We start from the raw sequence: 16,420 nt of genomic DNA, 5'->3' as shown, positions 1-16,420 counted from the left end.
ATATAATTTTGTTTATTTTCCTTTAGCACACTGCTGGTTCAACTGCCAGACAGTAGACTTCAGAACATTCCCTCAACCAAACATCCTGGGGAAATTAAAAAATAAAACTGCTACCGTGTACCAAAAATAAAATAGCCCACCCCCACACCCACCTTTCCCCCCAAACTAGTCCCTGCAAAGCCGATGCAATCAGAAATAGGTATCTGTGCTTTTCACCCAGGGCCCAAGCTCGCTGCAAAACAAACTAAAAAAAAAAATGTCACTGCAAGTTGTTATAACAAAAAGCAATGGACAGTAAAATAAAAAAATCCTCCTTTAAAAGCCTGGTGACAGACACAGATGGGGATCCCTCCCCATGCTGCTTTGGCCTTTACAGGTAACTCTTTTACCTGCAGCTTTACATAGTTTGTGATGTGTCCTTAATGCCAAGGGTATGGGTTACTTCCACACATCCCCAGCCAGACACCGTGGAGTGGTGGGACCATCTGCCAATGCTAAAAGTGCTGCACTGATGGGACCCAAAACACCACTGTCACCTCTCACATTCCTGGCTACTGCCTCCTGCCACGAGCACAAATCCTGCTTCTGCTCTCACAGGCTCTGGGGCTGCTTTACCAACAGCTCTGAAGACACAAAGCCCCAGAGGAAACCACAAAAAATTCAAGCCCTCCCTTGCCAACAAGTTTCCAGTCACTGCTTTGCTCCATCACCCCAGCACAGGGACTGCCATGGTGTGACAGAACAGCCACGGCAGCCCAGGAAAACACATCCCCCTTATATGTGACTGGGAACAACTCCAGGGCTGGGATCCTGCATTTCCTGGATTCACACTCTCCCCAGTTAAAAACTGGTTCAAGCTGTACTTTGCCCCTTGCCTTCAAATCTCCATCACACAAACTCTTTAGCAGAGACGTTTGATGTTTCCAAAAGATTATTCACATTTTGTAATCAGCCAGCACTGTTTCTAGGAGGGAGGAAAGCACATTTTGTTGATAATTTTTTTCTTTTTTTTTTTTTTAAATAAAGCACTTTTTGAGAAACAAACAAAACAGAAAAAAAAATCAAAATCTATCAATAACCTGCAGTAGCATCCCACTGATCAGACTGGAGACAGCATCGTCACATCCCTCCCCCTCCCTCATCTTCCCCTCAATCTTCAAAAATAGTATTTAATATACAGCAATAAACTCTGAGCAAGCCAGAGTCCCGGAAGACATGGACCTGCTTTCACCTCTCCCATCCAGCCCAGCACCTTCCAATGCTACTACACTCCTGGGACAAATCCTTTGGATCCAAGGTGAGTGCACGTGCCCCAGACCCGCTGGGCAGCACGAAGCAGAGCTGCAGCACAGGAGGCCCAGTCACGCTCACCATTCTGAGCCCTCCCAGCTCCAGCCTGGGGTGTTTGTGCCGTTTGAGAACACTCGTGTGAGCCTATTTGGGACCAGCCGGTGAGGACAGACTGGTGGAACCAGGCCGACGGCAAAATGGCATCCTGGAATTGTATTAGGCTTTGGCATTTGTTGCGGAGATGCAGAAGTGCCAGTAGGTAAATTAGCTCAGTGCTGGCCCAGCTCCCATTTCCCTGGGATTCTCAGCAAGGGTATTTCCCTCCTCGCTGTAAGTGCAAGAAGCAGACGGATCTCTCCCACATTTGAGCACCAAACAGAGCCTGAAACATTTGGTACTTTGCAGCTGCTCAGTATCTGTCTCACAACAAGGGCTGAACCTGCTCTGATGGTCCTCTCCCTCCTCCTGCTGTTTTCTATCAGCAACAGGCCTGTCCAGCCCAGAGTTCCCATATCAAGACACTTCCCTGGCTCTTGCAATCCCATTTCAACTTAGGGAAGGCCAAGGGACAAAGCACAAGTCCCTGCTCTCTGTTCAGACCTGAAGAGCACAAGGCAAGACCTCAGAAAGTAAATGTGGGGCGCAGGACCCCCCAAGCCTCCCCCTGCACCCAGAAGCTGTAAGAACCAGGACCCAGCCATGACTCACTCAGCTCTGAACTGCATAGACACACAGGCACCAGACTGTCTGCAAGTTCTCCATCCTGCCTTCAGGAGATTTCTGGGACCTGAAGGAGCTCTTCCAGTTCTTCTATGCCCTGTTAGGCTTTCCTTCCATTGACCTCAAGGGCTGGAAACAAAGATAATCGCTCACAGTTCTCTGCTTCAGCTGTGACCTCCAGAGGTGGCATCCAGGGACAGGGAGACAGACCCCAGCTGATCTCAAGGGCAGGGAACGTCTGTCCCTTGGGGAAAAAGAAAAAACTCAGAAGCTCCTTAAAAAAAAAAAGAAGCTCCTTCAAATAGACTTTTATTCAAAGCCTGAGACAAAGGCACCAAAAAGAGAAGGGAATTCATTTGGGTTTCTGCTCACTGCCACCTGGGACACTCAAAAGGGTCAGAGATGTTTAATTACACACACAGAAAGGGAAAAGGTCCTGGCTTAAAGGAGGGGCTGATGGGGCAATTAAAAAAGGCTTTGAAACCACCACGCTGAGACTGCATCCAGGCCCCAAACATGATCAAAGGTGTCATTTGCCCTTTAAGTGGAAGCTTTATTAAAACTGCCTTATCTGCCCCTCTCTATACAACATGAATCAAGCCAGGTCTGTTCTGACCCAGCTCCCCACACTGCTGAGCTCCACGTGCCTGCTGCTGGTGGGAGAATCAGCTCAAACAGGCTTGTCCCTAACCTGCCTCATTTAAACAGCGTCTTGGATATTCCCTCAAACACCCATTCTGGAAAGCTACAGACAGCCCAAACTTTTTCTTTCCATGCTCAGGACCCATTTATCTGGCTTGCAGATACTAGACAGAGATGGCGAGGGGAGCCAGAGTACACCATTCCCAGCAAGGTGCCCACTGGCCACCCTCTACCACCCTCTGTGCTCCAAACACGCCTTGTTTGAAGGTTCCTTCAAGGCAAACCTGCCAGGAGGGGATGGATCAACAAGGAAACCGCTCACAGCACCTTAACAGGGTCAGGAACCACCCAGACACCAGCTTTGTAGTGACAAAGATGCATAAAACCAGAGTCAAAACAACTAAATTGAAGCCATGAACTATTCCTCCTCCCTATTCTTATTCAAATAAGACAGATTCATTTAAACTGAGCAACTGGAACACAACATCACACTGCACAGCTCTGCCTTGGGGCAGCCGATGGCACCAAATGGATGCCCTGGCTGCCGGGAAAGGCTGGGATAAACTACCCTAGAAGACTTGTCTCCAACTTTTGCACATTTAAATGCACACCCCCTTTCCCATGCCAGGCAAGGTGCAGAGATTACTGGCTGAGCCACAAGAAGAGTGATTCCTTACTGCAAGGATGTTCAAATAAAACGCAACCCAAAAGGCCTGGAGGAGAGCAGCTCCTTACAGAGACGCCTTTTTTCAACTCCGGGTTCTTTGCTTAACAAATCAGCGCAGTTCATGCTTCTCAAAACTGATAAAGATCTAAATGTCTCTGTGCTCCAGTTAGAGCATCCCAAAAATGCTGGAGAATCCCTGCAGGCGCTGTCACCGAACAAAACAGAGCTTGTATTTTATGAGTTTTATAAGTATTAGGATTTTAACAGCAGCTAGAAGATGAAGCAGAACACTTCAAGCTTACCACCTTTTCATCCTAAGGTTTGTTCTTTAAGATTTGCTCTCCTTAAAGCCTGCCTTCCCCTCTTACTGGGGCAGGGACTCTTGATTCGCCCAAACTGGCTGTAGACATTTATGCAGTTGGAGAGAAGATAATTAAGGTCCTGCTTGCTTTTCAGCTCAGAGAGACAGAATTAGTGTCAGGCCTATAGCAGTGATGCGTGTGATCAGAAGAGGTTCAGTGGCACTGATGCAGAGGGCAGCGCTTTGTCACCTCCCCCAGCTCCCAGCCTGAAGCCCTGAGCTGACAGCTCCTATCACAGCTTGAGGGTGAGGAGGAAGCGAAGGCTTCAGCTGCCTGGGCCCAGCAGAACAGAAAAGGCTGCTCCTCCAGGTCCCTTTCTAGCAATAACGCAATTCGGCTGACCCTGCTCAGCTCAAACAAAGGCTGAGCCACTGCAGGGGATCAAACCCAGGAACAATTGCTGGGAAAACACAGGCCCAGAGAGGCAGAGCAGCATGGAGGTCACTGCTCAGTGCCACTGCTCCGGGGAAAGACAGAACACTTCTGAGGACAATGGAGAGAGCGTGAGGTAAAGCGTTCTGTGAGCTCTGCAGCATCCGAGCTGACCCACAAGGACCCAATCCTGCCTGGGACAGATCCCGTTCCAGCCCAGAACATCTCCCTCCTGCCAGCCAGAAATGCTCAAGATGTTGGAGGCCAAAACCATGGGAAGGCAGCTCCTCAGGGCCTGCAGCTCTGGATCAGCAGGAGCGGCAGCAGCTTTCACTTTGCTCAGCCTCTGTCAGGCAGGCACAGGCTCTGCATGTGGAAACAAAAGCCTCTTGCAGGAATATCCCTGGGGAAAGCAGGTGACCTTTTCTCCAGTGTTCTGCTCACTTTTAGATCTCTGGATGGCAACAAACCACCTTGCTCTCCAGGACTGAAATGCTGGACATCTGCCCCTTTGCTACACTGCCTGGATATGCACAAGGCCAAGCTCATTGTAAACACTGACCAGGCTCCACTTCTCCCTGCTGCAGGGAGGCCTGATCCCTACACAGGGAGCATCCACCAGGTTGCTCTGCTCTGTCCTACAGCACAGGTTGTTCAGAGTCATAGAGAAGGGAGCTAACCCGTAGGAAGGTCAAGGATTAAGTCCCTGACCAGGTTCCTCTCTAGGTCATCTGATTTTCAGCTTCTTCCAAAGGAGAGGTCGCTTGCTAGAAAGGGCAAAATAAGGAACTGGGCTTGAAACAAAACCTTCGAAAATAAAAGGATATTAAAGGAAACAAAAGCCATAATCAATAATCAATACAGAAAACAAGTGCATCTGATCAGACGCCAACAACGTCAGCCTCTCACAGGCTACAGCAGAATCCCTCTGCGATGGAACAAACATTGCAACTGCCAAACTAGGAAAATCTCTCCCAACTGGTGCAGCAAATCAGGCCTGATAAATCTCTCTGCTCCTGGTGCAGCTCGCAGTCCTTGGAGGGGACTGTCTCCACGGAGGCTGGGCGGAGAGCTGGAGTCTTGGGATCTTCAGGCAGGCGAGTACCATACATTGTGCCAGGCTCTGTCCTTCATAGTCGTTTGACACCCAACAGCACCACAACACTTCCACGCTCCTGGACGTGTGCCCAGGCCTTGTTTTAAGAGCTGCTTCCCTGATTAAGGAACCGTATTCCACCCAGTAAAGGCAGAGATCTCGCAGCACATTGCCATCCCTCAGTGTGGGAAGTGGCCCAGGACTGGTAGCATCGGCTTTCAGCAGCTCAACACACAGCCAGCCGGGACTCAGTTCACTCTTGGATGCCCCAGGGAGAATTGGAGCCTGCACATGGTGCGAAGGGGAAGGCGAGGGCCGTGCTGCTTGCTGGCAGGGGGAAGGTAAGCTCCCTCTTACCTGGACCTGCTATTCATTGCTATTCATTCCAAATGAATCACCTTTTTTTTCTTTTTTTTTTTCCTTAAATTATGAACAATATGGAGAAATTGAAAGCAACCGTGTTTGGTCCAACTCCTTCCCTCCCAGCCCCTGGGCTGATGCACTGTGGGGCCTGCTCTCACAACCGGCAGAGGCAGAAGAGGGTAGGAATGAAGACACCAAAGGCCACCAGTATAGGAAACATGAGGCTGCTGTTGTCCGAGGCATAGGGGTTTGGTGTGCGTGGGCCTGACTGAACCCGGTTCTTATTTGCCTGTTTTTTGACACTGGAGCCATCGTCATACTCATCTTCGTCATCATCCTCCTCTTTTTTCTCCAGACCGGGGTGCGGCTGCAGCTTTGGGACATCTGTTGGACAAGACAAAAGGTTGCAGTGAGGCAGGATGTGAACTGGGAGATCACTGGAGACACTCCCTTCCTTCCCCTCTCCCTGATCCAACACGAATGGTCAGACAAGAGGACACCTGATACCACACTGAAACCACAACCAGAACACCCCAGAAGACAGGAACATCCTCCCTCACAGAGGATAACACCACTGTTTCTTTCTTCCATGAGGTAAGAGCATCCAAAGAGCCAGTCTGCAAAAAAAACTACATCCTTCCACCCCATCCCGGTGTCACACAGAAGTTAATGCACAAAAGCACACTTAGAGCACACAGTCAGATACTGCTGCTGCTCAGGGAAAAAGCAAGAACAAGCATCTGCTGCCTGCAGGACCAGCAGATACAGGTGCAAACAGGAAATGGGAAACCCTTTCCATGAACAGTCCTACCCCACATCATCGCACCCCCCAACCCCAGAGCTACCAGAGCAACATGTTCCTACCCCACTCAGATCCAGCCCTCTGACCTTAGGGCCTGAACTGCAGGTCCCCCACACAGCAAAGTGCCACCTGGCCACAAGGTTCTCACCAAACCTTCAGCAGCACCTGGAAATCTCTGATTAACAGTAAAGCAAAGTGATGGTTTGGTGAGAGGGGTCCTAAACGCCCCCTGTTCGGGAGCCAGAGGGGCTCCCAGTCCAGCACACTTACAAAGAGGGTGATGGAAGAACGAGAACTTTTCTAGCTCTCCCCACTGCTATCCAGAGGATCTGATACCTGGAAAGAAAACACTGCCTTGTTCTCGAGCTGAGAAGGCAAAACAAAGCTCCAGGTAAGAAACACTTAACTACTAGCTAAAAGAACTCTGTAAATGACTTGTCTGCAGGGCTGCTGCTGACATCCAACGCCAGAGGGAATGTATCTGCAGCTATAAGCTGAGACTGACCAGATGTGTTCCCTTCTCTTCCCCATATACAGGAAGTTCCAAAACAAACTGATTTTTCTCGTTCCAAAATGACACAATTTGTGACTTCGAGAAGAACGAGGACATTACACACCTATTTCACTCCGCAACTGCACTCTGTGGGAACTCGCTGAGAGAGAAACAATTTTGGCAGATGTGGGTCAGCAAGAGCTATGATCTCATAGTCTGAGAAGCAACAGGCTGCTCTCCAAGGGGGAAGAGCCTTCTGGCTTGAAAACTGTGCTTACCTTCCACTGTTCCTTGCAGGATGTATAGGGCACAGATTTTTGGATTGTCATAGTAGCCCTAGAGAAAGCAAAGGCAGCAGTCAGTGCTGCGGCTCTGAGGCAAGGGATGGTCTCCCCACCTGCCACCATCTCTCCTCCAGCACACAGCTGCACCACACAGCTGGGGAACAAGGGGAAAGGGAAGATCAGGGCTCTGCCCTGGAAAGCGTTATTACCTTTACAAACTCAATGTGGAGCTTCCCTGTGAACGTGGAAACCTCCCCCTGGACACTCAGTTTCCCCTTTTTGATACTCATGGGAATGATCTCATCGTGAGCTGTGCTGTGTCCAACTCTGTCAAAAATGTCCAAGTCTTTCACCACCACGTGGCCATTCAAGCGAACATCAAATACCTTCAGGGTGAAAGAAATGACAGAGAGTCAGAAAGATTCGAGCACGTGACAGCTGAAACTGGAACAGAACGGGAAAGGTCTCTGTTTGTTATGCACCCAGGACCTGAAAGCATTGTAATATGCACTGCCCCACTCCCTTGGGAAGGATTCGGAGCCCAAAGCAGGCAGGTAGAGACACTGAAGCATTAACATTGCTTTCAAACACCCTGAAACCTGCTTCCTCCTTTTAAAATACCCCCTACATCTGCTGTTCTGAACTGAGGACAGAACAATTTTTTTCTGGTTTATTCATGCTTTTCTTTCACAACTTTCTTTCCACCTCCTGTCTGAGGACCCGCTCCTACCACCCCGGGGTGGCTGTGGCACACCACACCCTAGGGAGTGAAGCCATTTCTAACTAACAGCCTGCAGCAGAACAGAGAAGAGGAAACAAGCTGGTGAAGAACACAGGGTTTGAAGGAGGTAAAATGTTTAACTGCTAACCACATCTGTGAATTCATAGTGAAAGTCCTCCTCAGGGCTGCAATGACTCAAACTTCACTCAGCACCTGGGGAATCCCAGCAGAACCACATCAAGGAAGAGGAACCAAAGATGCCTCAGCCCTTCAGTTTAATCTGAGGCTGCTTTTTGCATCCGTTCTGTAAGCCAGCCCCACCAGTTCTGTTCCCTGAAATACCTCTCTGGCAGGAAGGCAGCACAGTGCTTAAAGAGATCAGCTCTAAAGAAGCTGATGGAGTCAGGGGAAAGACGGGCTATTACACAAACCACTCCTACCCCAATTTATCACAGGGCTTTGACTTCTCTGTGCTTCTGCTTCCACCTCTGTACACGGGGTATTTCAAAAGTGGACAAGAGCAATAAAGAGGGTGAATTTAATTCTGTGCTTTCAGGATCAGACTGAACCAGTATCAAGTCTTATTTCATTCGTAAAAATTGTTTTGAGTAGGTTCCAGATCACCTCCCTGCTTCAATCTGTGCAATACTTCCTCCAACACAACCGTGCTGTCACGCTAGGAACAAGTGTTCAGGAAAAAGACAAAAAACCTCTTCAAAGCCAGCACAGCTTAAACAGGTCGTGAAACTCTATTGCTAGTTATGTTTAGTTGGACATGGTTTTTTGAATGCTTTGAAATGCAGTTTTCCAGTCTGACTGTATAGCTGGAACATAGCGGAGAGCTCTAAAGTTTCACAGCCCCTGAGAGCTCTAGGATCTCTAGGATCTAAGTTAACCATCAATGCCTTACTTCACTCCTTCCCCCAGCATGCAAAGCAGCAGAGGCAACCTGAGCGCACACAGCCATAGCCAGGAACTCACATCAGAGACACACAGGAGCTGTTGCTTACCTTCTGTTGAGACTGTGCAAAGTAGACCTCTGCAAACTTCAGCACCAGCACATAGTCACCCTCCTCTTTGATGGGAACTTCATAGCCAAAGGTTTCCTCGTTGTAGCGCTCGGTCTGGTACAGAATCTGGTCTTCTGCGTTGGACCGCAGGATTGGCAGCTTCATCCCATAGTCAGAAGCTGGGTTTCAAGCACAAAAGAGTGAAAGGAGGGGTTATTTTCTGAGGCACATGGTAGAGACACCTTATATACTCTTGAAGTGCTTAAGTCTACAAGTGGCACTTGCATCCTTGACAGACCTGCCTCCCCTCCTTGCTCTGACCAGATGGCGGCACTACTGGAGCAGAAGCAGAGGGAGCCAAAGCCCTGGAACACCAGCCCCATAGGAAAACAGATCTGGACCTGCTGCAGTCCAGACAAAGTAAACTCACTTGCACCATTTCAGAAAGAAGAGCCTGTTTCACAGACAGTGCACAAAACCAAAGGACTTGGCCGTTGGCTCTTGTTCCTAAGAGGAAAAACACCTAGAATATTTTTATGGTGTTCTCAAATCCCAAACTCTGAGTAGAAAACAAAAACAGGGGGCACAGGACTGACTTGACTCATTGATACAACAGATTTGGAGGGAGCAGTTGATGGCATCAGGTTTTAGAGACTCATCCTCCTCAAGTGAAAACCTAGGGGATGGAAGAAGTGTGAAAAGCATTAGGCATGTTACAACACCCTTTCTTCTCATCACAGCCCCACAATACTGTCAGCCTGAACACAGGAAGAAGGAAGCAAGATACACAAGGGTTTCAAGAGCACCAAGAGCTCCATCAGCTGCTGTTCTCAGAGCCACCCAGCTGAAATGGGTGCTGTCTGCAGCCACCTGAACAGCCCCCCAAGAAGGGCACAAACAACATTCCTAAGCAGGACAATAACTGACAAAATAACAGAAACCATAAAATTTGCCTCTTCTCACTCATTGTTTCACCACGTCTAGAGCAGCCCCCAGAAGACTTTAACTCAACTTGGCATTTTATTGTGTCAGGGTTACTGTACAAATGCAAACTGATGCAATGCCTCCAGATCTGCAAACCCAGTGACTCCCCAGCGAAGCAGGGGCAGGAGGGAAGACTGTGGACACCATCTGCCCACTGGCACCTGAGGCAGGAGAAGTTGATCCAGACGAAGTTCTCTGCTGACACTAACCACTTCCACCCCCATTTCCATGGGAACAGACACTGCACTGGCCAAGACAAAGCGAGAACTACTAACCCAGAGCACGTTGCCAAAGACGGAGCCAATGCAAACGAGTGAGGGGAAATTAATGCCAGTTCTCAGTCTCCTGTTTCACACAGAGCTGTTCAGGCGATCGTCCGCTTCTCTTTACCCCTCAAACCTGGGCGCAAGGACCGAACACTCTAATCACCAGAAATACAGAGGGTGAAAAGTTTAACCTGTCCTCCCACACAGGTATTTCTGGCCAGCTACAGATTACAGTGACAGCAAACCAAGGACTCCAGAGAAGTCAGTTTCTATTAGAGGAAAGCTTGCACCGGAAGCAAGTCCTTTAATAGCCAAGAAGGTAACTGGAGAGGAAGACCTGTCACCTGCGTGTCAGAGCCCTGCTGACAGAGCTGTGGAGGCGAGCTGGGTTTTACAGCAGGCTGGGTGCTCACCGGGAGCAAGCAGTGCCCATCAAGCTGTAACTCAACTACGCCTGGCACCTGCCTAATTCCATAATTGCCATCAGCACATTCAGTCCTTCAGGGCACAGCGGCTGAACTGAGCCTGGAAAAAAAAAAAAAAGGTTTTAATTTGCCCAGAGGCAGGACAGCCCAGAATTACTATCCCTAGGTCATTTCCTCCCAGTCAGCCATATATTTCTGCTGAAGCCATTACATGCCTATCAACACAGAGGGATCCAGAGCAAACGAACAATGGTGCAATAAAAAGCCATTGAGGGAAATGCAGCTGAGAGCTCAAAGGGGTAAAGTCTTCACTGTGCCTGGCACCACCGGCTGAAGCAGAATTACTGCACCAGCCTGCTGTGCAGAGGAGACACCACAGGCTTTCCCAAGAGGAAGAACATGTCACAATGTGCTTGAGAAAAACCCCTTCTTTCTCCTCAACTCAGAAATAAGTTGTTCCAGTCCACAAGGACATTCAAGTCACACATGTGAGAAGTTTATGAAGGGAAGCTGACCTACAGCAGTTAGGGCACATTGTGCAACTACGGTGCCAGCTTCCGTGACTGCGAAAGACAAACCATATTAGAACTTAGATGTAACCTCCCCTGTATCCACTAGGCCCAAAAGGCTCTCCATTTGGGACAGCACTCATGCAGGGTAAGCAAGGCAGCTCCAGCCATATATCACAGGAAAATCCTCACCATCCTAATGGAAAAAGGTTAGACTCAAAAGTCAACATTTTCTCCACACTCCACCCGAAAATGACTGCAGAGCAGCTCAGCGCAGCTAACTTTTTATATGTAAGTGAATCAACTAGGTTTTGGTGCACCGATTATCAGAAACATGCAAGATTATACAACTGGAGTGGTTTCAAAGGAAGTAAGAAAAAGTAACCCAAGTGCAGTATCACTTCTACATCCTGTCCTAACTGGCAGAGTGAATATTTCACTGATCAGTAGCTAGAGCAGCTGATGATATCCCATCTGCCTCCACCTTTGCTTGTATCCCTGCCCTTGAACACCCTGCCAGGACTGGGGCGTGGAGCAGACCAGATAACTGCACCTTCCCCCTACCCGGGCCCAGCAGGACCAGAACGCTGCAACCACCAGCCCGCACCGCCAGCGATCCGGACCCGGCTGCGGAGGGTGGGCAAAGCGTGTTCTCACTGCAAGGTGCTTGCTGCGGGCTGGCTGCGAACCGGCAGGTCCTGCTGAGGAACCCGGGCTGTTCAGTGAAAAATGGGAGAAAGAAGGATCCCGGCGGCCGCACGCGGCCAGGCTGGCAGCCTTTCCAGCCGAAATCCCACTCCAAGCCCACGCGGAGCCAATTCCCCCCACGGCATTACACAACCCCGCAGCCTGCGGACACCATCCCGCAGGGCTCATCCCGCAAGGCTCATCCCGCCGCCTCCGGGGGCCCGGCCCCGCGGGGACGGGGGATGCGGCCCCGGCTGGGCCCGGCGGGAGGACTGGGGTGGCCGCAGTCCCGCGGGTGACAAGTGCGGGCGCTCCCCGCGGGCCCCCGCCGTCCCCGGGCGGCCGCAGGAGCGGAGCCCCCGCCGCGCTGCGGGAACACCCCCCGCTCCGCCGCGGGCCGGCAGCACGCGGGTCCCGCACCCCGCTGGCACGGCGGGACCACACCGCGCCGGCGGAGCGGGACCCCGCGGAGAGCCCCGCCGGCAACCCCCTCGCGCCCCCGGCGCGTTCCCCCGCCCTCACCTCGGCCCACGCGGCCCTCGAGCGGGTCCTTGCGGAAGTGGATGCCGTTCACGTCCACGTGGGCATCGCCGCCCGCGTTGACGGCCCAGACGACGCTGTCGGCGATGCCGCCCGCCGCGCCCCGCAGCAGCAGCAGCAGCGGCGGCAGCAGCAACAGCAGCCCGGGCGGCAGCAGCGGCGCCCCGCGCACACCGGCGCCCACCATGTCGCGCTCCCAGCGCCGCGCCCGCCCCTTCCTGCCGCCGACAGGGGGCGGCCTGTCCCGCTGCCGGGGCGGGGCACGCACCAGCCAATGCCCGCGCTGCACCGAGAATATTAAATAACTGCCCGCCCCCCATTGGGCGGCCGCCGCTGTGTATTTACATATTCATAAGGCGGCGGGCCAATGGGCGGTGGCGGTGGGCGGGCCGGGCTGAGCGGCGCGGGGCTGGCGGCGGGAGCGGGTCCCTGCGGGCCGGGGGCACGGGGCGGGAATGAGGGGGAACCGGCTCCGCAGAACGGAGCGGGAGAGAGCAGCAGGAACAGCCCGGCGAGCTGCCCCGAGCGCCCGCCGCCAGGGCAGAGCCCGCCCCTCCTCGCCGCCAATCGCGGGACTCCAGCGCGGCGGAGCGGGGAAGCGCGGCCGGCGGGTTGCCGGGGCAACGGGCGGCGCTGAGCGGGCCCGGAGCGATCGGGGAAGGGGCCGGGAGCGGAGCGGGTCAGAGGGAGTACCGCCGCCGCGTCCCGGGAGCTCCGTTCCCGCTGCGCTCTGAACAGCAGCCCCCGGGCCTGGTCCGCGGCCCCGGCAGAACGCGCCGGCTCTCCCGTTCGGCCCTGCCACAGAGGATGGGGGAAGGCAGCTGCCGCCCGCCCGGTAAGGAGCCAGGCGGCCTTGGACTGCAATAACTTGCATGAGAAGGAAAGGAGGTGACCGTGACACGGCCAGCGGGGCTGCTCCCTGAGCTGCGCTTTATAGGAGAATGTTAGATCGTGGTTTTTTTCTGGAGGCCCCTGGCAAGGTCTTATCTTAGGAGGGCTGGAGTGAGACATCCCAGATGGAGGCTGAACGAAACTCAGCCCCTACACGGCGGGGGAGCAAATAACGCAACGTTCGCATCTGTGGTTGCCCTCCTGTCTGATCGCGGTGCTCCTCGAGGCGTCAGACACCGGTCAGGCCTCGGGGCTGTGCTCCAGGCACCGGCTGCATTAGCAGCGGCTGCTCCTGAGTCCCAGTGATGTTTTATTAATTAGAGTCTGCTACAAAGCATTTACTTTTGGAAATAAAGACTTGGTGCTGCAGACTGAGAATTAAATGAGTTTGTTGCTTTTGTAATGCGCTTGGGGGCCTCTTAACCAGGCACAGCCTTGGAGAAGTGAACTGTTTGGGGGGAGTAACCACCTACCCCTGCTCCCCAGCCTATTCTCCCCAGGCCAGAGTGTGCCCTAGAACATGTTACTGCTGCTGTCACATCAGCTCTTGGTCTTGTGATATAACTAGACCAGGGCAGACATGGCACTGCTGTGCTCCCATGCCAGCACTGCAGCCAGGAAGGGGTTCCTGAAGCGACAAGGTGCCTTAGGAAACCGCATCCAGAAAAGTAGAGTGAAACGCGCACGCTTAGCACCTCTCCAGATTCAGCCGCCTCACACTGGTTCCTGGCAAATCATCTCAGTGCTACAGACCCCATCCCTGGCAGCATCTGATAAAATCCAGGCTAATCTGCCGTATCCCTGCTGTGTTTGTGACCTGTTGGGTGTCCCCCAAGTTCCATTACCAAAGGAGTGCAGGCAGCCGTGGCCAGGACAATGCTGTCCAGTTGGCGAGGCCGAGGGAGGCCTTGTTAGAGCTCATTTGTACTGATTACAGACGATCCTCTCTAATCTCCCAGCTTAAACTGCGATGTGCTCGGGTCAGGAGCACAACTTCAAAGCACATAAACACTTTGTGTGTCACCAGGTGACTGCCACGAGCCATGAAAGTGAGGTGGGAAGAGGGATGGAGTAAATCATCAGCAGGCGGAGGGGTGGCTGGGGCACAGGTTACAGACAGCAAAGGGTTTGAATCCTTGTATTTCCAGTCCTGAAACCCTCCAGGGCAGCAGGAGTCCCACTGAGTGCCCTGTGTGGCCCAGGTGGGCTGAGGCAGGTGGCCCCATTGCCCTCCAGTTCAGCAGAGCTTTCAGGGGTCTCACACACACACACACAAAATGGCACCGTGCAGCCGGCGACTGGGGTGTCATTGCAAACCCACCACCAAACTGCTTACCCCAGACACAAGGTGCCCATCAGCAGGAATTCTGACATGAAGGGATTTACTAGATAACGTTTAGGTATGACCAAGACAGATCCCTCAGCTGAAGGGAGATTCACAGGGAGCTCACAGGCAAATATGAGCAACATTTCCTTGAAAAGAGAAGAGGTACCTTGAAAAGGAAGAGTTGCTCTCCTTGAACAGAGGGGAAAACTCCTCTCTTTCTCCTCCATCCGAGGACTCAGCCTTTTGAGAGGGCAAGGCACTGAGCATTGCAATACCTCCTCTGCCTCTCTGGGAAGAGCATCTTCCAGTAACTAGCCTGGGTGATCATTTCCCAAGAATCAGCAGCCTATCATGAAGCAAGAGGGATTAACTGAGCAGCAGTCAATGAGCAGGGACAGTGACTGTGCTCATCCAGGGGCAGGAGCCCTGGATCATGGGCTGGCCACGGTCCCTGGCAGAGGACAGCAGGCATGCCGTGTGGCCTGTGCCCGTGATGTCCTACACTGCTGCCCCAAATCGATACTTGCCGGCACCAGCAACTTGATGCCAGCTTGTGCCCCAGATGTCAAAGGCTCTATTCTGTTACTAATCCACTGAGCCATCAGTCAGTCCCTTGATACAGGCTGGATTTACACCAGTAACCTACAAGTGAAAGGCTCAGGGTCGTCTTCTCAATCCCTTGATCTCTCCCTGTCCCCTGGCAGCTGTGCCACAATGACTCAGTCATCAGATCAGTCCTGCCTGGTCTACCTACAGCCCTGATCGTTCACAAGCGACGTAGGGCACAGGTTTTGGGTATCAGCCATTTCCTGCTGTAAAATGGGATCAGGATTTGGGATGTCCAAAAGGAGCAACAGAGACGTGTGTGTCAGTAGCAGACCTCCTGGCTAATGAGGCATCTAAGAAGTCATCGTAAGCCAGCCCCGCTGCTTGGACCACCTCGTGAACAGTATGGAGCTACAGGGCTCAGGTGCCCAGAGGGGACTGGCTGTGCCTTGCCATGTGGAGCTCTCTGGAAGCCTCCCTGGTACCAAACTGGAGATGAGAGTGAAAGGATTATCTCTGGAATTAGATTATTTAGATTGGAGCTTTAATCTCTGCCCCTGTCTGCACAAGAAAATAGTAAAACTCTCTGGGATTATTTGGGGTTTGTTGTGAAAGTAAAGTCAGGTTGGCAGCAAGAGTTTCTGCTGGGAGAAAAATATATGAAGGCTTTTGAGACCTGCCCTGTCTGACCTGTTCACTGTATCATGGTGAGACCTGCAGAACAAAGCTGCAGATGATTTGGCAGACTCAGCTTTCCTCAGAAGTAGCTGTGACTCCAGGACTGCCTCTGCAATGACACAAAGGTGTCCTGCAGCTACGCTTCCCCTGGTGTTGGTGTCTGGAAAAGAAGCACAGCTCTGCCACGGTGCAAACACCTGCTTGAGTGAAAATGGCTGTAGTTTGCAGAGAACATCCCCACCCACTGTGATGCTGCACTGTGGGTGAGTGCAGCTTCTAGAAATGGGCTTACCAATTTAAATAAATTACGATTGTGTCCTGCCATCTGACTCTGTGGGCAAAAGACATGTCTGGTCAGAGCAGAGTCTGGGAAGGAGCAGGCAGAGGCAGCCACCACATTGGTGGCCTCTGATTGCCCACTGGGCTTGTGCATGCTGGCTGTGGCACAAACCATGTGCCCTGAGCTGTCACTGGTCCCCAGGGGCAGGCACAGCCCTGCAGCACAGCCGTCCTCCTGCTCTGCATGCACAAGCAGCTCCTTCCTCAACAGTCTCCAGTGTAAGTGAAGCACGGTTGGGGAGCAGCAGTCCCTTTGGCAGACACCGGCCTGCACAGGTCTCTGCCTCCCCACTGTTACCCTAAGCACATTTATAACTTACAAGGACTCTGTCCCATTTATCACCCTCACCTCCTAATCACAATACAGCTGCTGTGCCAGTAAATGTAGAGATCTGTAAATATCCAC

At 52.2% G+C, this 16,420-nt stretch overlaps 1 protein-coding gene across 1 annotated transcript; it reads right to left on the bottom strand.

Moving 5' to 3' along the window:
* Positions 1-5,525: 5,525 nt before the first annotated feature.
* Positions 5,526-12,438, bottom strand: MLEC (malectin). The gene is made up of 5 exons (XM_027881961.1): positions 12,216-12,438; positions 8,823-9,001; positions 7,301-7,477; positions 7,086-7,143; positions 5,526-5,896 (listed from the first exon to the last, which is right to left on the bottom strand). Exons 1-5 carry the CDS (start codon positions 12,418-12,420, stop codon positions 5,667-5,669), a joined length of 849 nt encoding a protein of 282 aa, XP_027737762.1. The 5' UTR covers positions 12,421-12,438; the 3' UTR covers positions 5,526-5,666.
* Positions 12,439-16,420: the final 3,982 nt, after the last annotated feature.

This window comes from Empidonax traillii, unplaced genomic scaffold (genome assembly GCF_003031625.1).
Source record: "Empidonax traillii isolate 1590-97213 ecotype Southwest subspecies unplaced genomic scaffold, ASM303162v1 scaffold99:size1466351, whole genome shotgun sequence".
Classification (NCBI taxonomy): Eukaryota; Metazoa; Chordata; class Aves; order Passeriformes; family Tyrannidae; genus Empidonax; species Empidonax traillii.
This window is presented reverse-complemented; position numbering and strand designations above follow the sequence as displayed.